This window comes from Python bivittatus, unplaced genomic scaffold, assembly GCF_059951505.1.
Source record: "Python bivittatus isolate LINGU-HERP-01145 unplaced genomic scaffold, Pbiv_v1 ctg000690_np1212, whole genome shotgun sequence".
In the NCBI taxonomy this organism is placed as follows: Eukaryota; Metazoa; Chordata; class Lepidosauria; order Squamata; family Pythonidae; genus Python; species Python bivittatus.
In genome coordinates this window covers 15,538,696-15,564,336 of record NW_028277096.1, presented here as the reverse complement: position 1 = coordinate 15,564,336, position 25,641 = coordinate 15,538,696, and the positions used below count along the sequence as shown (strand labels likewise).

General features: G+C 41.7%; 1 protein-coding gene across 3 annotated transcripts in view; it reads left to right on the top strand.

Moving 5' to 3' along the window:
* RAP1GAP2 (RAP1 GTPase activating protein 2) overlaps window positions 1–21,734 on the top strand; it is a 198,624-nt gene extending 176,890 nt beyond the window's left edge. For all 3 annotated transcript variants that reach the window (XM_088152163.1, XM_088152162.1, XM_088152164.1), the window contains 8 exons: window positions 4,952–5,089; window positions 6,141–6,259; window positions 9,524–9,637; window positions 11,353–11,470; window positions 13,836–13,962; window positions 15,333–15,409; window positions 16,343–16,382; window positions 17,618–21,734. In XM_088152163.1, coding sequence (XP_088008289.1) covers window positions 4,952–5,089; window positions 6,141–6,259; window positions 9,524–9,637; window positions 11,353–11,470; window positions 13,836–13,962; window positions 15,333–15,409; window positions 16,343–16,351 — 702 coding nt within the window. In that variant the 3' untranslated portion in view covers window positions 16,352–16,382; window positions 17,618–21,734. The remainder of the gene's footprint in view (window positions 1–4,951; window positions 5,090–6,140; window positions 6,260–9,523; window positions 9,638–11,352; window positions 11,471–13,835; window positions 13,963–15,332; window positions 15,410–16,342; window positions 16,383–17,617) is intronic.
* Window positions 21,735–25,641: the final 3,907 nt, after the last annotated feature.

Genomic DNA, 25,641 nt, shown 5'->3' with positions numbered 1-25,641 from the left:
CTAGCCCTGATGATACTATTGGCACATTTGAACAAGATCAAAACTGTGTCTTGACTTTTGCAGGCATGTCAGAATGAGAATGACCAAAATGAAGACTTACTTTAGGAACCTAAGAACCTAAGAATAGCCCTGTAGGAATAAGACAAGGCCCATCTGGGTCCAGCAATTCATTTCAATTCTGATAGTGGCCAAGTAGATACCTCCAAGGAGCTGGCAAGCAGAAGATGGGGACATACCCCTCTCCAGCCACTAATCCCTTGCAACTGGTATTTGGAGTTACAAGGCCCCCAACCCAGAGGTAACATTGGCTATCCACAGTTAATAGTCCTCGAGATGCCTGTCTTCCATAAATTCATGTTCTCCCTTTTTTCTGCCATCCAGGTTAGTGACTATCATCACTTCTTGCAGTAATGAATTCCACAGGTTAATTCTGAGCTCATCTTCAGAACACCCTAATTGGACCACAAACATGCCCTGGATTTCTCTTTTTTAAATGCCACATCGTCATCGCATCGCATCCCCACTCCACAGCTGAGGCAGCTTAAAGTCAACTTTAGCCATTCCAGTTTTAATGGAAAAATGATTTCCTCTTCTCCTAACATATAATGGCAGAGACTCTTTAAATTAATTTCTGGGTCCATTGTTCACAAATATCCTTCAATACATCCAATGTTAAAGGATTTTGCTCCATTCTGCATTAGTAAATCAAATTTAAGTGTTGTTCTCCTTTAATTGTAATATTTTGTTCCCTCTGTTTCCCTCTAGTCCAACCTTCAAAGTCCCATCCTACTATAGTTTTTTTAAGTATTCAAAACAACAGCATTTTCCCACAGGAAGGATTCTTATAATTAATTTCAAAATCTTATTTCAAATCCATCTGGACTCTTAGACTGTTTGCAATTTTCCAAAATCAATGTTCTAATCACCCTTTTGCTGTTTCTTCCAAAAAAATGAATTTTACAAGTCCTTAATCTTGTATTTAAAACTTCTTTTGCGAAGGATTGAAGGAGACTCACCCAGTGCAGTAAAACATGTCATTCTAAAAGTTCCTAATATCTGAAAAGCAATTAACAATTGATTTCCAAAAGTGATTCGAAATGGAAGTAGGCGAACCATGCGTCCATTCCAGTTTTAAAGAAATGATTTCCTCTTCTCCTGACACAGTGTTTGCCATAAGCACGATCTTGCATGCTGTATGAATAGGGTGGTTGATGACAAGGTCTGGAAATGTCATCTGCTCAGTTTCTAATGGCCTATTTAGGCTAATGTAGGTATACCCCTTTTCCGGTCACTGGGAGTGAATGGACACCTGGACTTCACTGAATCTAATGCTTGACTGGCACTTTCTGAAGCTGTTGCCAGGTGTTATTATAGGCTCCTTAAATATACATGTTTAGCCCTCTTTTCAAAGAACACTGCTTTTTAAACGTAGGTTTAATCCTTTTTTGAGGAAGTGCTAATTCTGTGTGGCTCAGAAGGTTAATTTAAACTCAGAAAAAGAGGCAGGATCTATCAGCTGTATGTTATTCTATCACAAAACCTGTTTATGGGTTCTCTGCTTGCTTCTGCCAACATGGAATTTCCTGTTGTGACTACCTATTTTTTTTTATTTTGGTGGGGAGGGGGTAGTGCCATTATGCCTAATACAGAGACTACTTCTAGGTGCTGCCAGCAACGGCTGGTCTCTGCCTGTGCTGGCATTCCCTGAAGCTCTAGTTCAGGGTTCCTCAACCTTAGCAACTTTAAGATGGGTTGACTTCAACTCCCAGAATTCCCCAGCCAGCATGGGGAGTTGAAGTCCACCCATCTTAAAGTTCCTGAGGTTGAGGAGCCCTGCTCTAGTTGACTACAGATCTTGCTTGATATCAGTCACTGTCTTCCACTTCACTCCTTATGTTTTCTCCATATGCTTTAGCCCAACTGACAAGTCACAGACACAGAGGAGAGATATTGGATGAAAGAGGAGATAGTGGCCCCATGATTATTGCAACACCTCCTCCATGCCTGTATCCTGGGTCATTTATTAACTCGAGGGCATGGATTTAGCACTCTTTCAAAAGAACAGTAGACCCATGTTCAGAAATAGCCCAACTGACAGGTATGGAACACCTCTGTGCCTGCAGCCTTGGTCGAAGGTGGCAACATGGTTAGGATGGCTACATGGATCACTGAAAGCATCAGTTTACCCTCATCAGCACCACTTCACCACACATGATGGAGTGTGAGTCTGTCCATGTGTTGTGAAATTAAGGAGTTTTCATCATGTCTTTGGAGTGCTAGTTGATGTTCATGGATGTGCTCTGCAGTTCATGGATGAACTCTGCAATCAGAAGACACAATGAAAACTCCTTAATCTCACAACACATGGACGGACTCAACCACAATTTCAACTGGGAAACTGTCAGCATCCTAGACCAAGCCATCCTACACCAAGCCAAATCCAAAAGCACTAAGGAATTCCTGGAAGCTTGGCATTCAGACAAATCAGCCATCAATAGACACATAGAAATATTTATACATCGTTCAGAAGAGACAACAAAAAGCTAAGAAGGAAACAAAAAGACCAGAACATATCCTCTCCAGCAATCTACACCCAGATAAGCAGGGATTAACACCAGACAAACAGAAAACAATACCCTAATCAAGGAACCACCAAGAAGAAAACCACCCCCCTCCCCAACACTGGCAGGGCAAGCTACTGTATATAAACAGCAAATCCCACACTCACCAGCACTGGTGATGTTACCTAGTTGGGTAATAAAACATCTGCAAGCAAAAAATAATAAAAGGATAAAAGAAAAATCTAATCCCCCCCCCCCCAAAACTACCAAGCTCAGAGAGCACCAAGGAGTGCACAGTTCAACCCTGAGCTACAGATATTCTCTTCTATTGTAATCAATGATTATCAGGGTTGGTTTCTGGCAATAATTTAAGGCCTTAGTATTAACCTCCTAAATTCTCAGTTCCATAGGGCAGCAACATTATCATGTATGGACTTCAACTTCCAGAATTCCCCAGCCAGCATGCTAGCTGGGGAATTCTGGGAATTGAAGTTTACACATCTTAAAGTTGCTGAGGCTAAGAAACATGCCTTAGGGCTTGACTATCTACAGTCTAATGTATCAGGCAGCACACACATTTTTAAAAAATCAAATCAATGTGAAGGACCACATCTCTCATCGTGAACCTGTCGGGATCTGCAGGAGACGCTTTTCTGAAGGTATCTACCTTCTCAAAAATCTATAAGGAATACTGGACAGCACCTTCATCTATGTCTCTTTCAAACTATGAAACACACATCCTTGGAAGCTGGGTTTGGGTCCTACTCAGATTGATTTTAGAAGGCCAGTCAAGACATATCTCTTGAACCGGCTCTTTAATCATTCATGTGATTCAGTTAATATATTTATTTTTTTGTTTGGCTCAAGATACAAGTCTCCTTACTTTATAGAAAGGCAGGTTATGGATCAAGGAGGCAAACAATTGTTTTTGTAATCAAGGAGGCAAACAATGCATGTAGGTGGACAAAAAGAGTGTGAGAGAGAGACACACAGATGACTGCAAGGTTAGGAGAAAGGCAATGAAACAGTAAGAACCTAGGTAGGCAACTTGGGTTGATAGGCACATTTGGAAATTTGAGAGGTGGTTGTAGGCATTCTTATGCAACAAAAGAATGCCCTTCTTTGTGCTTTTTCTCTCATAGCTCTTTGTCCGTGGAAGTCTTTTCCACTTGATTTGCTTTCTGTTTTTAAACAGGACCTTAAGAAGGCTTTGTTTCTACAGATGTATGTCAAAACACATTTGGTTTGCTGTCCCTATTGCATTTAGCTTTGGGGCACTCTCACTTTGAGCTTTAGGTTTAACTGTACGGAAATGCACAGTGACAATTTTCCATACGTTGCCCAGTAAACAGCTTCTCCATGGTTAACCTGGCATTGTTGCAGCCAAGCAAAGGAAGGTTACCGAAATGCATGGTGAGGCTTTCAAGTTAGCTTGTTTGTAACAGGTTCCAGCACTTAGTCAACTCTGGTTATCTTGAGAAGCAGTACCTGGTTAGTACTTTGGTGGGAGACCCTTCAGGTTGTAGCTGAACTAGAAAGCATTTTGGAAAACAACAATGGCAAACCACTTCTGCATTGTGCCAAATAATCCCCCATGGATGTAGTAGCCAGTGACTGAGCTTGACTTGAGGGAGGCTTTATCTAACTTAAAATATTACAAGTCAGACACCACTGGAAAACACTGCATTGTACCCCCAGCTCTGCTCGAGACATTCCCTCCAAGGGGAATGGAGGATGAACCTTGCTTAAGATATGGGAGTTTATAGTTCAAGGTACCACACAGACCCATAGAATGGGCTAATTCAATAACCGGTTCAAGAGTATTGTGCAGATGCAATCTGTGTCTTGGTGACCTCTTTTTAATATGAGTAACCATGTTCTGCTTCTAGAGTATTGGCACAGGACTGCCAAGTTTAGTATCAGTATGATTATTAGCAAAAACAGTAACAACAATAAGAAAAGTATGATGTTGGTGAGAAAGAGGGAGGGGGGAGAGAGGGAAGGAAAGAGAGGGAGATTGGTCAAAGATCCTACTATCACCTTTGTGGGAATTTGAACCAACACTTAGTGTTCAATTAGGAAGCTACATGGATTGGCTTTCAGCTAATCAACCAATCTATAAATACAAGTCAATGTATAAATATATGTAGGATCTGCAAGGAAATGTCACAGTGTGGAGAGGTCTTATTTTGGTTCCAACCATCCAAACATAGCCTCCTCCAGACTGAAAACGTTTCCCTGATACTGCCTTCTTGGGCACGGATGGTGCCTTTCTATTTACGCAAGGACCTCACTCAGAGAGGAATGTGCTTTGCACAGCTATGCTTGGATATAAATAACACAGCAGTTTCCAATCCTGATCTTAACCTTCCTCTTATTTCATCTGACAGAGAGCGATCCGGGTCCGCAGTCACTCCATGGAAACCATGGTTGGAAGCCAGAAGAAACACCAGCCTGGAGGAATCCCTGGGAGCTTGAGTGGGGGGATTGTGCACAACAGTGTTGAAATAACCAAGACTACCTTCTCTGTAAGTGCCGTGCAATTTATAACAATTGAACAAAGGGCTCAGTCCAAAAGAAGGGATCCCTGCTCCCTGAAAACATCCCATCTGCATTAGCCTTCTCAGGGACTCAGGACGGAGAAAGTCGATTCTGTGAATTTGGAGTAAAGAAAATGGTGGTACCTAGCATTGATTGGCTTTGGCCTGTGTCATCCCAAACTCCACTTCTCTCTGTCTTTTTATTCCTTTTTCTGAAAGCAAACAACTTGATTGTTCAGTTCCACAAATTCTCCACACATGCTTCCTCTTTCTGTGCACATAAACGAAGTATGATCCCTGCCTCAAAGTGGTTACAGACTGAATTTCAACATTTAATTATAGGAAGAAAGGGCTCTGAAGGCCAAAATAAATGGAAGGATATATACCAGTGTTTCTCAACCTTAGGAACTTTAAGACGTGTGGACTTCAACTTCCAGAATTCCCCAGCCAGACGTTTTTATTTTAATTTGCCTTTGGTGAATAAAAAAACATTATGCAGATGGAGATGGTAGAACTCTGGATTGGATCACAGCAGATCCCCACCCTGAGGTATCATACAAGGAACATTTTCTGTTAGAAAGAGAGGGAGATAGTCAAAGTCCAGACCTGGTCCTCACTCTACACCAGCGTTTCTCAACCTCGGCAGCTTTAAGGTGCGTGGACTTCAACTCCCAGAATTCCCCAGCCAGCCATGGGAATTCTGGGAGTTGAAGTCCACACATCTAAAAGCTGCCAAGGTTGAGAAACACTGATATATACATATAGAATTTAAAGAGATACGGTGTAGTGTAGTGGTTGAGGTGTTGGACTTGGACCTGGGTTACCTAGGTTCAGATCTCCATTCAGGTATGGCAACTTTGAACAGGTCACTCTTATTCTCCCTCAGCCCAACCTACCTCACAAGGTTCTTGTGGTGAGGAATAAAATTAGGAGAGACTTCCATGCAAGAAAATATAGAACACAAATGAAACACATAAAAGAGAGAAAGACTGCTAAGCATGTTTGCACAGAAATTGGGATCCCTGTTTTGTTTCTTCAGCCTCCGTTAGCAGCAGCAACCGCCAAGAATCAATCAAGGAGTCCTATAAAGAGGCGGTCAGGGCTGTTCCCCCGTTTGCACACTGGATCTGAAAGCCAAGCAGAATCCCGGACTCGATGGTAATTCAATAAACACATGTCTATGGATGTGGTGTCTTGTATTAGGATGTTTGGAACTCTTTAGCTTAAAAAATGGCAGCTTGGGGGGACATGATTGTGCTGTATAGAATCGTGCATGACATGATGAAAATTTCTCCCTCTCTCCAAAGCCTTAGGACAAGGGTCTTCCAATGAAGTTGATTAGAAGGAGATTTAGAACAGACAAAAGGAAGCCGTTCTCTGCATAGCCCCTGATTAAGGTCTGGAATTCATCGCCACAAGATGTGGTGATGGCTACTAACTTGGATTCAGTTCAAAGAGGATTGGATAAATTCATGGAGGACAGGCCTGTCCGGGGCTATTAGTCTTGAAGATTCAGTGTTACTTCTGGGTTGGGGGCAGGTCCTGCTTGTGGACATGCCAGAGGTATCTGGTTGGCCACTGGAGAAAGCAATATATTGGACTAGAATGGGCCTGGGCCTGATCCACTGACTACTCTAATGAGCTGTTGTAATATAGTGGTTAAGATGTGGGTTTTGGATGTGGTGATGGCCATTTCCTTAGGTAGCTTTTAAAAGGAATTGGATAAATTCATGGAGGACAAGTCTATCTATTAATGTTACTTTTGGGTTGAGGACAACATAGCTCTAAATACTAGTTGGAGGGGAACAAAAATGGAAAAATAGTGTGGCTGTATCTGCTGCTTGTGGGACCACAGGCATCCAGTTGGGCCACTATAGAAACCAAATAATGAGCTAAGATGGATCTTGGCCTGATCCAGGAGAGCTTGTCATATATTTCTTAGGTTCTTCATGGTAATAAGTGGGTGCTAAGCTAGATTCTGTTTATTTATTTATTTTTTCAGACTTGTATGCTGCCTATCTCCCCCAACGGGTGACTCTGGGCGGCTCTTTTATATGTTTTATATCTTTTTTATATCTGTTTGTGCAACTGAGACCTTTTGCTTCTGAGAATTGTGGTTTGATATTCCAAAAACTCTAACCTGGAATGAATCAGATCTAAGATAATGAATTCATTGCCTTTGTTATACTCACTACCCAGCATTTACAGTTTTGTAAAAGAATTACCGAGCTCAGGTTAAGATGCATTAACATTTTCTAGATAATTGATGGGAATAAAATGGATCAAATTATAATGCATTATAAAAAGAAGTACTAGATTACTAAAAATATTAAATGTTACATACTGAAAACGAATTCACAAAATTAAAATATTTAGTGAAATAAAATGTCAAAATATTAAACTACTGAGTTACTAAACTACCCAGTGAATACATATATTCACACAGACATACAGATGCAGACACACACAAACACACACAGAGAGTATTATAACTTTATTGCGATCAGTCACATATGACAACCCCCCCCACCATAAAACACCATAAAATCATTAAAAAAGTTATACAGTTATAAAATCCTAAAACGAATACAATATTTTCCTGTGTAAAGCAATGTCAACTCTAAGAAATGTTGCAGTTCTTCTAGAGATGTTAAAGTTCCAGTCCAACAGAAGGCAGAGAAAAATCATCCTCAGAAGAGGTGTAATTTCTGTTACCTTATTTAAGATAAGAAGAATAAGCAGCTGAGGGAAACTATGTTTTCAGAATTACTGTGCCTCAAATTAGAAGTTCCAGGAATGACTTTTGGGTTTGGGTTCCATTTGTTGGCTAAACCAGAGATACCCAGACTATCCTCAGCTACAGGAGTCCACTTAACAGGAATTTAGGCCTGTCATTATCTCCCAGATCCTTCTTCACAGGATTGTTGTTGGGGGCAAAATTGAAGGGTAGAATACTATACACCCCAAGCTGAGCTGCTGGTAGAAAGTAAAATCCAGTAGAAGAGAATATCTGTAGCTCAAGGTGGAATTGTGGAGCCCTTAGTGCTCTCTGAGCTTGGTGGTTTGCTTGGAGACGTTTCATGACCTGACTAGGTAACAACATCAGTTAGTGAAACATCTGGAAGCAAACGACCAAGGTCAGAGAGCACCAAGGATTCCATGGAAAGTAAAATAGAAATCCAGTGAATAAATAAACAGGATGCCAGATTGGACAGGTTTTGATCTAACCAAGCTCAGTTCTTCTTTTATTCATAACTCACAACTGGTTAGCTAACGACTGTATATGTCCGTAGCCAAGGCTTTGCTTTGAGCAGTTCTGTTCACCTTTGGATTGTGGCAAACACCAGACAATTTGGCCCCAGAACCTTTCTAGCAGACTCCCAACTTATAATAGCACAGCCAAAACTGGGTGGCAAGGTACAATTTTCCATTGGGGAAAAAGTTGCAATCACCAGGTCTATTTTACTTTTTAACTTCTCTCCCTGCCCCAAGGTTTTTAAAAGGAAAAAAAATATCCACATTCTCCAGAAATATCATCATACTTCTTTGTCTCCTGTGGCACTTGGTGGCAGAGAGAGCAACAAAAAGCCACAGAAGAAGAAAAAGTGTGCCTTCCTCTTCCATCCACACAAATATCCTGAGCCTCTGGATTATAATCTCTTTCTATGGCACCCAGAGACCCATGATCTTTATAGTCCTGGATTTGTCATATCAATTTGCAATATGGGAAAGAAAGATAGTCCTATAGTTTTCCCTTCGAGGAGCCTCTCAACCACCCTCTTCTTATATCACAGTTTTGGACAACAGAATATTGGCAGCTCAAATTTGAGACAAAAAACATAATCAATGCAGAATAGTGGCTAGGGTGATGGGCAGGGACCAGGGGACCCAGATTCAAGTCCAAACCTATCCATAGAGGTTCAGTAGGTGATCTGGGGCTAGTCACTCTTATAGTTTATCTACCTACTGGGTTGTTTTATACAAAACCTGATGATAATTGTGGTGATGACGATGATGATGATGATGATGATGGTATCTACTCTACTTAATTTCCTTTATTTCGTGGAACGCTTGGTGCTCTCTGATTGGTTGTTTGCTTGCAGACATTTCATTACCTGACCAGGTAACCTCATCAGTGCTAGTGAGTGTGGGGTTTGCTCCCTGTTTATATACAACAGCTTGCCCTGCCAGTGTTGGTGGGGGTGTGGTTTTCTCCTTGGTAGTTCCTTGATTAGGGTATTGTTTTCTGCCTGCTTGTTTGCCTGGGGTTAATCCCTGCTTATCTGGGTGTTGGCTGCTGGAGAGGATGTGTTCTCTTTTTGTTTCCCTCTTAGCTTTTTTATTGTCTCTTTTGAATGGTGTATAAGTTCAACCCTGACCTACATATATTCTCTTCTATTGATCCCTTTATTTTCTCCGTAGCGACAGTGGCTCAGGAACACCCAAGACCCCTGATGGAGGGCATTCCTCCCTTGAGATGAAGTCAGAGGCATCCTCGAACCCAAGCTCTCCAGAAATATGTCCCAACAAAGAGAGGTAAAAGCAAAGTGCAATTTTAAACTCATTCATTGACGGCATTCAAATGGAGTCATAGTCTTCTGGGATTCAGGTTAGTGACTTCCACTAAAGGTTGTGGATCCACCATTTCACATGTGGAAGCCTCCACCACTAAAGTTTTCAGGAATTAATGGAACCTCAGAGAGCCACAGTTGATATAGTGGAGGAGACTCTTCTGATTCTCAGGGTATATTATGTGCCTGTTGGAGTCATCTACTGGCCCCAGGGTTGGAGGAACAAAGGGACAAATTATATGAGCAATGCCAACTTCCAGTCTGTGTCTTTTCTGTGAATTCTCCTTTCTTTTCCAAGCTGGATATATTGGAGTAATGTGACCAGGGACAGACTGGGGATGGAGCGTGGAACTGGTAGATTTAGCTGTGGGATTAAGCTGCTTTTCTTTGCAGGGTGGGGATGGGGGTGGCACTTCTCCTGTTTCTACCTTTGCATGAGCAAAGATTCAGATGGTCCTGACCTTCTTAGCCTTCTAGAAGACTACGAAGACCTGGGTCTTCTTCCAGGCATTGAGGCTGGGATGTCGGGGAGCCCTAGCATGTGTGTGTTTGCCATCTTGGTAAGATTTTTTTTTCCAGGCCCTTAACTTGTTTTTTTCTCAATTGATTCTCTATTAGGTTTTCATCTTTTGCTCATCACCCAGAGTTCCATTGGTTAGATAGGTGGCCATATGAATTTGTTTAGAAAGCAAACAAACCAATATATAAGAATATACTAAAGGCATGAAACACATATAAGACATTTAAGAAAAGTTTCACGACTTGAAGATTGAAGCAATGATGTCCACCCTTCTTCTTAGGAGTTCAAATTAAAGCAGCACTGATAGGCTCTGCTTGAAAAGAACTAGTGAAGGGTGCCCACCTTCTTCCTAGGAGGTCATGTCCATTGATCAAAGCAGACAGTAAAAAGAAAAAGTAATCTGGAGAAAAACTCACAACCCCATTAGGGTTCCCTAGGTGTGCCATGTTCAAGTCAGTGTGTACTTATGTGTGTGATCACTGGCTAAAAACAACAAATGTGCAAACATATTTTATCCACACACAAACACTCACGGATGGATGGATGGATAGCATATTGCTGATGAAATGGTATACAGGTAGTCTTTGTTTAGTGACCATTCACAGTTATAACGGTGATGAAAAAGTAACTTTGCGACCAATCCTCACATTGACAACCTTCACAGGTCTGTAAAGCACAGGAAAGCTGAAGTAAGACTGTAAGCACAGTGTCAGGCCCAACCTGAGAACAATGAAACAGTCCAGTCGAATACAGTTCCTTTATTTGGTTACACCTCATAGACAGAATCTTGCCAAACTAAATCTATACTACAGCAACTAGTGGATATACCCTGGGAGATTCTAGGGAGGAGCTATCCTGAATCTCTTACTCTTCTCATGCTCCCCTTGTGGACCGTGTTGTCTTTTGCCTCCTTTCCCCTGCTGGAATGCTGCCTCTCCCTCCTGATAGCCTTGCTCTCCCACACACAGTCACAGTTTCACTTAGTGACCGCATCGCTTAATGACCAAGTTACTGGTCCCAGTTGTGGTCGCTAAATGAGGACTAACTTTATGCTTTAAGGACTAGGAATTTTTAATCTCGAAATTGGAGAATGGCGGAGATGGAGCATTTCCTAAGCATCTTGAGTTTTAAATTTCTGTTTCTCTCTCCCTTTCTGCCAGGCCATTCATTAAACTCAAAGAGAATGGAAGGTCAAATATCTCCCGTTCATCCTCAAGTACCAGCAGTTTCAGCAGCACTGCAGGAGAGAGTGAAAACATGGAAGAATACGAAAGCCTGGTAAAGCAGCTTCTGCTGTCTGCTCTTGACTGATCTGAGGTGGCAAAATTTCCTGAACCAAGCAGAACTCTTTTAGCATATTATGCATTAAAAAAAAAATTAGTATCTGTCTCCTCCACTTCCATCAGCAGTGGCTGATAACTCTTCCTGTTTCCCCTTATGTTTGTCTGACGTTGTCAGCCCCTCCAGGGAGATCAAGCCAGGACATCAACTCCACAGGAAGGCTAAGGCTACTTCACTGAGAGTGGCTACAATAACAGAATCTTGCACGTCTGAGTGTGCTGTACCCCCTCCCCTCCTTATACACATGTGAATTAGGGAGGTGTCTATCTGGGCTGCTTACGCATCCTTTCTGTTGGTTTTTGACTTAAGCCATGTTTTTCTCCTCGTTGCTTTGGTAACGGATCTGGCCTATCTCTGCCAAGATCATCTGTCTTTTATTTACTCAGAGCTGTTTCTAAACAATGGAAACTTTATTCAAGAATCACATTGCATGAGCAGATATACGTTATTTTGGTTTAAAGTACAGTATAGCATTGTCTCCTTAATGATGTCATTATATTTACTTTATTATAAGGGACATTCTTTAATTTGATTATACTTATATACCCCTGAATCTAAATGTTTCACAGCAGTTTACAAGGCAGTGACCCGTGAAATGGCAACACTAACTTTCAAAAGTTCTGTAGAAGTCTCCTTCTCCTTCTCCTTCTCCTTCTCCTTCTCCTTCTCCTTCTCCTTCTCCTTCTCCTTCTCCTTCTCCTTCTCCTTCTCCTTCTCCTTCTCCTTCTCCTTCTCCTTCTCCTTCTCCTTCTCCTTCTCCTTCTCCTCTCCTTCTCCTTCTCCTTCTCCTTCTCCTTCTCCTTCTCCTTCTCCTTCCCATTTTTACATTATCTCCTTCCTTCCTTCCTTCCTTCCTTCCTTCCTTCCTTCCTTCCTTCCTTCCTTCCTTCCTTCCTTCCTTCCTTCCTTCCTTCCTTCCTTCCTTCCTTCCTTCCTTCCTTCCCTGAGCAAATACTAAAACTAAAGTCACTATAATAATAATCAATGCAAAATTAACACTCACACTGATGGCTCCACATTAATCAGCAGCCAAAGGCCTTTGGTTATAACCAGAACAGTCAAGTTTGTACAGCTTCTGGAAGTTACAAAGTTATTCCCAAGGAAGAAAGTTTCTGCAGAGAGCACCAGCCATGGTGCCCCTCTCACCACACCTCCTGATAGGAGAGGATACTCCTCAGGCATGTGGATTGGACAGAATCTACTTGAGAAAGGCAGTTTCTCTGCCTCCTATAGTAGAATACAAATTGTCCATCAGAGTTCTCTTGGAAAGATCAATCTTTCTTCCTGACCACTGACTGTGCCGGTTGGGGTAGATGGGAGTGTGGATCCAGTAACACTTTCATCGTCCCAGATCAATCACTCATAATATTACAGGACCAGGGATGTTAAAAAATCGGGGGGTTATTCTGAGGTTTTGGGGGGAGGGTTTAAAGGAGGGAAATGGTCTAGGTGACTACGTCCTCTTACCCCATTCATTCAGCCAATTTTTCTGTTGGGCAAGGCTTAAGGTATCTATTACCAGACCCATCCAACTGCCTCCAAACAGGCCAAAAGTTTTGGCCCCACCCATTCTGTTGACATCATAGGAAGCTCCCCAAATTTAAAACATGACCCAGGCAATAAAGAAATTGCCAATCTCTGACCTATAAGGATCTAGGGTAAAGAAGCTGGTTCAGCCTTCCACATTCCCACCTCTTTTCCACTGCAGGTCTTAGACCTTCTGTGTAGATGCTTCCTTGCTCTATCATGATCCCACTAGAGCAATGTTTCTCAAACCTGCCGAGTTTGAGAAACACTGCCCTAGAGCAATCCTTAAAGTGTTTCATGGGTTGAGTTCCTGAGCCCAATGCAAGACGTTAAAGCTCATCTACAAAGCCCTAATGGCATAGGGCCCATGCACTGACATCGGTTGTGGAAACCCTGCTTGTTTAGTAATTCCAAGTATAGCAACCCCAAGTAGGGCCTTTTCAGGGGTGGCATTAGCCGCACTTCCAGAACATTCTCCCTGAGGAAGTCTGCCTGCCATCCTTGCCATCCACTTCTGGATAGAGGTTCAAGACATGACATGAAAATAAATGCCAAGGGACCAAAAAGCCACTCAACAGATACCTGTTATGTCAAGATTGGTTTTAACCTCAAGGGAAGCGGGTTGGGATTACTGTAGAGATAAATGCTGTGTAGGTATTGTTTTCATTGGTTTTGTTTCCCCTTTTGAAAAACATATTCTGCACACTGCTACGGACTCCTTTAGGAGAAAGGGTGGTATGCAAAATGAAAGAATAAAACTTTCTTTAATTCACAGGGCAGCCAGTCCTCAACTGCATCACCATATAAGCAAGACGTATTTGTTTACAGTCCTTCCCAAAGCATCGAAAATCCAAATTTAGCATCAGCCTCAACCCCTGTTATCATGAGCAGGAGCCCCACTGGTAAGTCAAGCCAAACCCATCTCAGTGGGCTTTGTTTGGTGCTGCTGGTGAATATGACACTCAAGTAGGGTGGCTTGGCATTGTCTTCTGGAATGTGAATCTTCTAGTCTAGTCAATGGTCCTGAGATTTTCCTGGTGGTCTTCCATCCAAATATTAACCAGGCCCATCCCTGCTTAGCTTCCAAGATGGAGATAGGTACGGTTCAAATACGAGCAGAACTTTATGTACTTACTGCTGTTCACCTCAGAAGACAGGACCATCCAATTGTCTTTTGCTGCCTAAGTAGTCTCTCCCCCCCATATATCAAAGCCATCCAGAGAGATAGCTGAATCTTCCTCCCAGATTAACAACAAACCAGACTCCCTGGATTACAGAGGAGAGGGATAGACAGACTGGCATATGCCATAAACACCTCTATTCCTCAGGCTATGCCGTGTCTCCTGACTCGAATAGCATATATGTCTGAGTAAATCAGTCAACCAACCAATTTGCCACCATTACCTGCCCCTTCTCCACTGGCTGACACCTGATAGATCTGCTCCATTCTTTCTTGAGTCAGGACCAGTTCTTTAAATTCTAAGAAGCTGAAGATGCCCTAGTTATTACATTTAATTTATTACACCCCAGGAGACTAGAGCAATGCCAAAGATTAAAATCAGAATAATCCTAAGAAGTTAAAGGGGCTTCAGTTGCTAATTTGAGCTCTACCTGCAAAGCCCATTGCCCCACATAGCTTATCAGTTGCCTTTCCCTGTGGCCTTGATAGGAAATATCATACAAATAGTGTGGAGCCCATTAAATGGTTGCATTGTGTAGAATGCACTCTCCCCTGTCTTTTTGTTATTATCATTTTTAAACTCCTTAACTGGTTTTAATTAGTTGTGTTTGAATTATGTTGATTGTTTAGCTTTGTGTTTTCATTGTGTATGCTACCCAGTGTCACGTGCATGAGATGGGCCACTCTATAAATTTGATCAATAAATTCATTGGTATTTATTTAAGTTAAATGATACCTTTCCATTCAGACAAGCAGTAAAGAAGACTAGCAAAATTAAAAAGGGCAATGCAAAAAAAAATTAAAAACAAGATAATGCACATACTAAAACCATTTCACGATTAATAGCCCAGAGAAAGATACTTTGTTGCTCACTAGCATGGTGAGCTAGGGTGTCTATGTGGGGTGTGTGTGTGAGCAAATCCCAAGAGAATTCATGACATTGCAGATGTATAAACGTTGGTATTGTGATGAACGTGTGAATTCGTAAACATTGGTGGGGCTCATTCTTTGTTTTAATCTATATTGATTCTGAGCCTTCCAAATCAATAATTGGAAGCAAACTGCTTTTTTTTTTTTTAATTGTTCCAACAGATATAAAAAGCAGAAATTCTCCGAGATCAAATCTAAAATTTCGCTTTGATAAACTTAGCCATTCGACCTCTGGTCCGGTAAGTACAGATGCATGTAACTGCCTTCCGTTAAATCAGAGCCGTGATTTATTCTGTCACATTTCCCACTTGCAAGCAAAGGGCGATGGGTCAGACTCAAGACATGGCCTTTTGAGGGGCAGCCCACGCCCCCAGCAGAAGCTCCCTATTTCCTGACCTAGCATTTTGACTTTTGAATGCTTAACATCTGTCTCTGAGGCCTATTGTTGTTCCATGGTTGTGTTTAGTGAGATACAGTTCTTCAGATCCAAAGTGGGAAAGATGTGGCAGAGGGGACAATGGGGTGCTCATTGCATCTGTTGGCTTTTTTCTTAAAGAAGTTGGACCTTTTCCTGGGCTGACACGGTAGCTGCATGGTACCTGGAAAATCTGCATTTAAGTTAAGGAGGTGCTGATTTAATGTCTCCTTAACTCAGACAAGTTTCTCCTGGGACCATGTGGCTACTGTCCAAACCCAGGAAAAGGCATGGCTTCTTTAAGGAGACCCCCAACAGGTCTCAGGGTGCACCTGTCCCCTCCAAAGCATCTTTTTGACTTTGGATCTCAGGAGCTATCTCAGGTGAGACAGTAAAACAGATCATCACTGGAGGCCCACTTGTTTTGTTTTTTAAGCACAGGGAAAAGTAGGAAACTCAAGGAAAGAAAAAGAGTAGTAAAAAAAAAAAATTCTGCCAGGTTTTGAACCATGTATAATGCAAGACCTATAGCCCCTGTGCTATTCTAGCACTGGTGGTGAGTTGTTCTAAAAGAACTTTAGAAAAGAACTTAGACAGAAACAAAGCAATAAGAAAGGATTTATTGTTATTGTTGTGCCTGCATGTATGTCAGAAAAGGCAGGGGATTATAGGAGCTGGAGTCTGGCTCATGTAGAGGGTCAGAAGGGGTTGTAAAGATGCTTATATGTTTGACAGAACGTGTTTCCTTTGTTTGCAGACACATTAGCTGAAGAATAACCCCTAAAGATCTATAAAAGGTAAGTATATTTGGCCCTGGGTTTTTAACCATGTCAATGCCAAGTATTGACAAAAATGATAGGGAGGATATTTTGTTCAAGGGGGCACACTTTTTTTATTATGGTTATGGTGGGCCTCTGAGGGCTGCCAGCAGTACAGTGGTCAGTGATGTTCATGGGGGGGCAGTGAAAAAAGGCAAGATGGCGGTTATGACTGCAAACCACGCTCACATGTACAGAATGGAAAGGGCTTTAATCACACAATTGTGGCTGCCATCTTGCCTTTTTTGACCCCCTCTCTGTGAGCACTGCTGACAAGGATGTCCCTGAAGTGGGAGGGATTGAATACTTGACCCATTGTTTTCCAGCGTGGCTAGCTGAGATGATTTATTTTTTAAAAAAAACACAGAACGCATTTCATCCTGGCATTGCGCAGCTATTTCATAGCTTCATTGAGCAGCAAACTGGCAAGTTTCAGTGCTGTGAGGATCTCTTTTTTTAAGTTGCCATTTTGCTGCCTAAAATATTAGCAGCCTGATCCTGGTGGGGGGGTGGTCATGGGGGTGTATGCAATGGCTTGGCAGGTGGCAGATCTTCTTCAGGTCCTGGGGTGTGCAGCCTTGATTTTGGGAGGAAGCCAGTAGCTCCCTTTCTCCAAATAGATGGATCATAAAAAATGCCAATTACTACCATTTAAATCAGGGTTCCTCAACCTCAGCAACTTTAAGATGGGTGGACTTCAACTCCCAGAATTCCTTGCTGGCTGGGGAATTCTGGGTGTTGAAGTCCACCCATCTTAAAGTTGCTGAGGTGGAGGAACCCTGATTTAAATGGTGGGAGAAAGCTTTTTCAGGTGCTCTCCTGGTGACCCCAGCAAGCCTGTACAAAAAGAAGGGAAACATGGTTTTTCTTCCAAACTCTTGTCTTTATTCAGAAGCCTCAGAAGGAGACCTCTCTTAGATTTATTTGTGACTTGATCACAGCCCTGTGAAATGATAGTCATCTTGTAAGAGTGAGTTCTGCATCTTTAACTAACCAGGCTTTCAAAGCCCTCCAAAACAAAAGTCCTCCGAACACGTTGTGGCCATGAGTTCAATTCATGGATCCTACCCACTTTGAAAGCCCCATTAGGTCCTGGCTCTCAAAATCTCTCTTTAAATGTGTGATTGAAAATAACATCAGTGAAGAAGGCTATTTTTAATGAAGTCATGACCTCCAAAAGCCTAATTTTTTTTCCCATCTCCCCCCTTTTGCAGGACATTTTTGTTGTGCTTGTTTCATTTTAAACAGGGGACATTTTTGTTTCGGACAACAGCATTCCTCTACTACCCCAAACTCCATAGCCACATAAGGATTGTCCTTCATCCAAACAGATCTTTCCATAACACCACAAAAGAATGGACCTCTTCCACCTCGTTCCATGGCAGTCATCCATGCTTTATCCCTCTGGAATGGAAGGATGCCCCATGGAAGAACCAAGTTTTGTACCACGTACAGTAGATCTGAACTGGCTTCTGTATTTTTTCACTTGGTAGATCAACAGATTGCTAATGTTGTTTGTAGCTGTTTTGACTTGAGATCACGAGTGCTGCTTTTTTGGGCGAACCTTTTGACTTGAGAAATAACGATGATGATGATGATGATGATAATAATAATAATAATTTTTAGTTGTTTTGTGGGCTAGTTTCTTATCTAATTGAGGCCCCAAACCCTGGATTCAAGTGACCTTTTCTTTTTCTTACGCTAACACTGATGTAAGATTTTCCACACGAAGATGGTGCTGTGCTAAAATGTTCTTCTGCCTTTGAGCGTTCTACTTCCATGTGATGGAAAAAAATGGCATTGGGTTTTTGCTTTTAAAGGAGAAGAAAGTGTTGATGGACATCACAAGGGTGGCGTACAATGGACATGGGCATACCTTACTTACAGGTAGCCGTAACAGTGCGTGTGAGCGTTTGGTCTTTCTCTGTATAGTTCTCGCTGGCTTGTAGTCTCCCTGGCTAATTAAATCCAGAGGGGAAAAAGGAAGGAGTTGCTGTCTGGATTTCTTTCAGATCAGGGAGCAGGAGCAGTCAAAGAGATAGTTCAGGGATGTGTGCTTAAAAAATCGTAAAATAAAATCAACGAATCTTGAAGCCTCCACCCTTTGTGATGAGAAAATAAGTTGAACATCATCCTTCTCCAAGACATTCTAAAGCTCCCTGAGAATGAAGAGGAAAAACAGAAGCCACTTTCTCAGGCGATGAAAATGAATCCGAAGGACACCGTTTGGCACAGCGTTACTTGAAAACGGCTTTGGTGAATGTGGCCCCCTTCCCTTGAGCGTAAAAAGAGTGCTGTGAGATCAGACCAGAGGTCTAAGCAGATCTTTATTCCCCCTGGAGCCATCCAGGTACCTCTAGGAAGACTGCATACAGGGCATGGGGACAACCTCACTGCCTTTGTACATGGATGCTGTATTTGATTAATGGTCAGTGATAGACCTTGTTGCCTGCATGAATGTATCTTAAGTTAGCAGCCTTGGGTCACCTTGTGGTAGTACGTTCCGTAGATTTAGCTAACTAGGCTTTAAGAGCCCTCTGAATTAACAAAGCATGTTGTGGCAGTGACGTCCACAAATAGATTCTGCTCACCTTGAAAGCCACGTTAGGTTATGGCTCTCAACCTCTGGAGAGTTTCATAAAATTCATCAGGCTACGTCAGTGTTTCTCAAGCTTGGCAACTTGAAGATGTATGGACTCCAACTCCCAGAATTCCCCAGCCACCATTCTGGGAGTTGGTCCACACATCTTCAAGTTGCCAAGGTTGAGAAACACTGGTCTACGTTCTGCTTCTTCCTACTAGATTGGTTGTTACAGAAAGACCAACATGTGTTTGTGACTATATAATTTCTGTAAGCCACAGATCCAATCACGTCCCCTCTTTTCATGTCTTTCCCCCCCACCTATCAGAAGTGGCCAACTTGGTGTGGCAGAGGGGCCATTGCCTTCTCCAGTGATGCTTTTTCCAGCTTCCCAGTCCAGCCTACATGTCCTGGGATATTCTGGTGGTCTCTCCTCCATGCATTGACACAGAACAACCCTGTTTAGTTTTCCAAGATCAGCCACCATTAACTAGGAGTTGTCTCAGCCCCACTAGGTAGTCCAGAGCAGGAAATCAATCCTACAAGAAGGCCAAAACTACTTTTATTGAGATATTATAATATCAGGACCTTACAAGCCTGACTGTGCTGGACCTTCTCCCCCTTCTTATACTCCAGCGAATTAGGGTGGTGTCTGCCTGGACCCTTCCGAATGTTATCTTGTTGCTCCAGACTTAAAAAATGTTTCAGGCCCTTTTCCCTAGTTCTGCATATTTCCATCAAGGTCATTTGCCGTACTTTCTATAGGCTGCCACCTGGCTCGGCCAGAGGCAGATTTCCATCTGAAAAGTGGATATAACTGAGGTGTTAGAGGAAAGAGTTGAAAAAAAAATCCAGATCTAAAGAATGACTGCAGGTCAACATCAGTGGGATTAATAATTTTCTTCTATCCAATGGCAAATTAGTTTTGGATATGGGAGAGGAAAAGAAACTCTCAGGCTCTACGCCTCACTTCTGTGATTTGGGCTGCCTCTGATGCTGCCCTTACAGACTGATGAAAGCAGAGCTACGTTGTTGCACGCAGGCTTCACCCCTTTTGTGCATGTGTGCAACATCTTGACACACCTACCACAGAGCTTGCATGGTGCCAGCAAAACTCTGCTTCCCTCTTCTTCCTCCCTGGGAGTAGCACTGCTAGAATTTTTTCCTGTTGGCTTCTTACACAGATCATCTTCATTACAGTTTATAAGCTGAACCTGTAAAATTTTGTCTCCCTGTGGTACTGAATCAAAATGTGCCTTCATGCTTGCTGGCTGAATTGTTTTTACAACGTTTTTTTTGGGGGGGGGTCATTTTATGTTGCACGTTGTCCATAAGGTTCAGGTCAGGCCCCACTTTGAGAATTTGGAAAAATAGCTTGATCTGGCTTTGCATCAGTTCAGAGGTCTTGTGACTCAGCACTGCCTCCAAATCTGAAAGCCAAACCAATAATAATAATAATAATAATAATAATAATAATAATAATAATAATAATATTTATTTGTTGAAAGTTTGACAACTGCAAGGTACAAAACAAGATCTTTAATCAATAGATAATGCTGCCCAACTTCAGGTATATAAGTGACAGTGAGTCAAGCAAAGTTTTTGCAGCCAAGCGCTGCGGATTTTTCTTTTTGAAAACTTCCTTTTTTCGTTTCTCCTTGGCTGCCAACCAAAAGAAGGGGACATGTCTGGAGTTTTCACCTCCATTTTGGTGAAATTTTGGGGTGGATTTTTTGAAAGAGAGACATGAAATAACAAGGGGTTCTAAACCTCCTGGAAACTGAGCATATCTATTTTTATTTAGTTAATTTTTTAAAAAAGCAAAATAATAATAATAATAAAAAAGGAATAGTCATGTAAATTGGTTTCCCTCCTTCTCCCTTCCCAATGTATGTGGCTTTAAATTTTAGGGAATTTAAAATGTTATTCAATTTTAGGGAATTCTTCGGGCTGTAAGAGTCCAACAGCGGGCTGCAAGGCCCCCCGTGCAGAGAATTTGGTTTCACCAGGATGAGGGTAGGCAGCCAGTGTGAGAGTGTAGCATCTGAAGCCCACGTTAAACAGAGTTCAAAATGCTGGCAAAAGTCATAGTCCTTAACCTAAGAGGTCACCTGAGTTTGGCATGGAACAGGGAGGGAGAGAAAAGGGGGTAAAAAATAAGAAAATGACAACATTGTGCTGTCTAGTGTTGTAGAGTTGGGCAGCCTTATACATTTCTAAAATAAATTAAATAATTTTTTAAAAAAATTGCTGAGGGGGTCAGATTTGAGCTCTCACTAGATTTCCCCTCAAGGGAGTGATTTCTGCCCATTTTGGACTTCAACTCCATGCTAGTTTTCCTAGGGCGGCTTTCCTTGAATGCCACTTTGCTCTTAAACAAGTACCAGTATCTTGCATCATAAAGAAATGGTCAATGTGGTGGGATACTAGAAGTCTTCGCCCTTCTCCTAGTCCTTCCCAGCAACTGGTTTTCAAAGATACACTGCTTCTGAGTCTGGAGGTTCTACTGCAGTGTTTTTCAACCTTGGCAACTTTAAGATGTGTGGACTTAAAGAATTCCCCAGAATTCCCCCGCTGGGGAATATTGAGAGTTGAAATCCATATATCTTAAAGTTGCCAAGGTTGAAAAAGACTGTTCTGTTGAACTGCACTAACAAAGGATGAGTTGACGGTTCCATCTTTTGATCATTTGTCTCATATATATCAACTCATCCTTATATAATCCCTATAAGTACTGCTGAAATTATATATATATATATATATATATATATATATATATATATATATATATATAATTTTTTTTCACCAGTACGTCTCTCAACAAATGCTGGGAGTCAGTGATGTGTTGTATGAAAACAATCCACCTCTTTATGGGCATATGGAAAACTTTGCACTGATTGTTTTTATTGGTTGATTCTGCATTGAGTTGTTTAGCGTACGAGGGAAAAAATACTTTACAAAAAGAAGAAAGAAAAGGAAAAAGAAAGAACTCCAGCCATTGCACTCTTCATAACAGGATAACAGGCTCCTTAACATTTCTTAGACAAGAACAGAATGTTATTTTTGTTGAACCGAAAGAAAAACACGAAGCATGCATTGATACTTTTTATTAAAGTTTTCTCTGGCTTTCACAAATGTAGCATGGTACTGCAACAAATTAAGAAAAATGCTAATTTTTGAAGAGTACCAGAATATATCTTACTCCTTCGTTTTGACAGAGCAGGAAAAAAAAACAACCCATTATTGTGTTCCTAAAGTTTAATGACATATTGTGAAGAATGGGATTTTTAAAAAAATTAAACTCTGATAAAATGAAGTATTTTTCCTTGTGTTCAGAAGCAATGCTTCGTAGCAGGTTGCTGATGTATGTTGTATATAATGTATATTTAATTTATTGCTATGGTAGCATATTGTATTTGTCATTGTATAAAAAAAATTCTACAGAAGGGTAAAAAATGTATATTTTGTTGCTTAAACGTGTCTTTGCAAAATTCATAATTAAAAAAAAATATTTTGTGTCAAAGATGTCTCTTGACTTGCTTGGCTACCTTGGATCCAGCGACCCGTCCTTGTTTGATGGACAGTTCCCTATTTTAACTGTGGCGTGAAGTTCCACAGGCCATCAAGCCAGCTTCATCAAAAAGGATTAGTTTCAGGATTCCAACATAATCCTCCAAAAAATGCCTATTCCTGCCTCGTCCCCAGGACATGACAAAAGGAAGACCTTTGTAAATGAACTTAAAGAGCTATGCAGTTCATTTTGGAAGGTGCTGGTGGTGGACTTAATTTGGCCTACTTAGTTTAGTAGCCAATGCTTTGGAAACAAATGCATGAACCGCATGTTTAATCAGAAGTCAGCGTTGGCTGAGGTTGAATGGGTCCCACCCCCACATAAATAGAGGTAGTCCTTGACTTACAGCCACAATTGGGACCAGAACTTTCATTATTAAGCAATGCGGTTGTTAAATGAGTCATGCTTGATTTTACAACCTTTTGCCATGGTTATTAAGCAAATCACGCGGTGGTTAAGCAAATCTGGCTTCCCCCATTGATTTTGCTTGTTGGAAGCCCTCTGGGAAGGTCACAAACGGCGACCACATGATCCCAGGACACTGCAACTGTTGTAAATACATGCCAGTTGCTAAGCACCCAAACTTTGATCACATGAAAGCGGGGACGCTGTGACAGTTATAAGTGCAAGGACTGGTTGTATGTCACTTTTTTCAGCACTGTCATAGCTTCAAACAGTCATTAAGCAAATGGTCGTAAGTTGAGGACTACCCGAGATTGAGATTTCATTTCTCAAGTATAGACTCAGACCATTTTTCAGTGGTAGCTAGCAATTGTCTTAGTCCCTTATTTCATGCAGTTTTTTTACATAGATTTATGTCTTTCCTTCTTAGCTTTTTTATCGTCTCTTTTGAATGGTGTGTAAATGTGGTTTATTTCTAAGTTTCTATTCAATACAATAAAAAGACCAGAATACATCCTCTCCAGCAGCTTATACCCGGATTAGGGATTAATACCAGGCAAACAATATCAAGCAGAAAACAATACCCTAATCAAGGAACTACCAAGGAGAAAACCACACCCCCACCAACACTGGCAGGGCAAGATACAGTATAGAAACAGGGAGCAAACCCCACATTCATTCACACTGATGATGTTACCTAGTTGGGTCATGAGATGTCTGCAAGAAAACCACCAAGCTCAGAGAGCACCAAGGACTCCATAGTTCAACCCTGAGCTACAGATATTCTCTTCTATTGGAACATACTCTAAAGACTGTTGTATCTTGGAAGCTGGTTGATCACCTTATTTTCTGTCTGCATTTGATTAGAAATTATTATTATTTGACTGCCCATCTCATCTAAGTGACTCTGGGCGGCTCACAACATCAGCAGCAGAATTTATTCTTCATCCTGATACAAGTCGGAACAGAAAGAGTTAAAGGTTACCTTTTCTGGTATCATTAACTGTTGTCCTAAAAACAGCTCAGGAGCAAATATTCCCAAGGGAAAGGTGTGTGTGTGTGTGTGTGTTAGTATCGATCCATTGATGCCATTCCATTTCCAAAACAACATGGGAAGCTTTGCTTCTGATCAAGGAAATTCTGCTTTCCCGGATCCTATCCCACATGGCCACGTGCAACTTTCGGCAGCCCTCAGAACTTTCTCTGACTAGTTATCAAAAATCAGTAGCATGATCTCCTTTGGAAGCAGTAGTAATGGAAAAACAGAAGAAGAGAAACTCTAACATCGTTAAAAATAAAGCAAATGGGATGAGGGGCAGAGAATGGCTCAAATGCCTTCTATTTATTTATTTGATATATAAAATATTTTCTGCACAGGACATATTTAAAATATTGAAGATTACCCAACCACTTCTGACACTTCTACTAATCTATATTTACCATATTGCAACAGGAGCTGCTGTCTACCAGCTTCAGTTCTAACCACAGCTTCCCGTTTCTTGTTTCCTGTCTACTAGCTGTTTGCCTTGTCCTGTGATACATTTGGGGTTACCTTCAGCAGGCTTAGCTTTTGCACTGCTTTTCTTTTGCCCTCAAGCTTCTAATTTCTATCATTTTATTGTTTCTATAAGCATCCTTAGGACGGTTAGCAATTTGTGGGGTGCCTCCTTCTTGTTCATCAACCCCCCCCCCCTTCAGACTAGGTGGCATTGTCAATGGCCACATTATGGTTTTCCGTCTTGAAGTTCCAGGAAATAGTTGGTGTCCTGCAAAATAAGATTGTGATGGAGCAGCAAAACATTTTGAGAGTGTTTCTTAAAATGGGCACATCCCATTCCACACCATGGAGCTGTGCAATGCAGATAACATATTAATGCAATTCCTAGAATGCCCAAAATGAGTCCAAATAATGCCCTCAGCCAAGAGAAGTTTGGTAACCATAAGGTTAACCATTGCCATAAATCAAATTGATTTTCATCTCTGGTGGGGTTCTCTGTTGATCTTTGTGTCATGTGACGTGTGGTTCTGTTTGTGTCTGATCATCAGAAACGTACACCGCACAGCATCACACCACATACAGCTCCCTGCGATGCTAATAATACATCTAGGGCCTGTCTGTTCTGTAAGACTACCTCTCTAATTTCTCCTTGCTATGTATTTTCACTAAAATGACTACTTTCCAGCACTCTGCTGGACGTAGTTGCTGATTAGCGTAAGCCGAAGGGAGGAACTCAATACTGGCATATGATTACTACTCATACGTTTGTTTCAACAGGATTACTTACCCTTTTGAGTATTGGCTGATATTCCCTCTTCCTTGGCTCCTCCCACTGGACACGTATTTCTGCTAAAAAACCTGCTCCCGTGAAGAATGCCTCTTAAACAACTACTTCAAGTCCTTTATAGGTTCAACAGTCCATTCTTTGGCGGCACTCTCTCCCGGCGAAGTGTTCGCTGAAGATTCATGTTCTTCCCTCTGGCTGTCTGGAATCTTCTTCACTTGGGTGTAATGGATCCCCGGCTTTACCCCTTCCGATTTCAACGAGGAAAATGGGGGACCTCTCCACGGAGGCCAGTGATGCCCAATCTTTTGGGCTCGGTGTGTCAAAAATTCGGAAAATGCCTAACTTGACTCTGCTGGTGTTGACCCCACCCCCACCCCTGAACAAAAGAGAAACAATTCT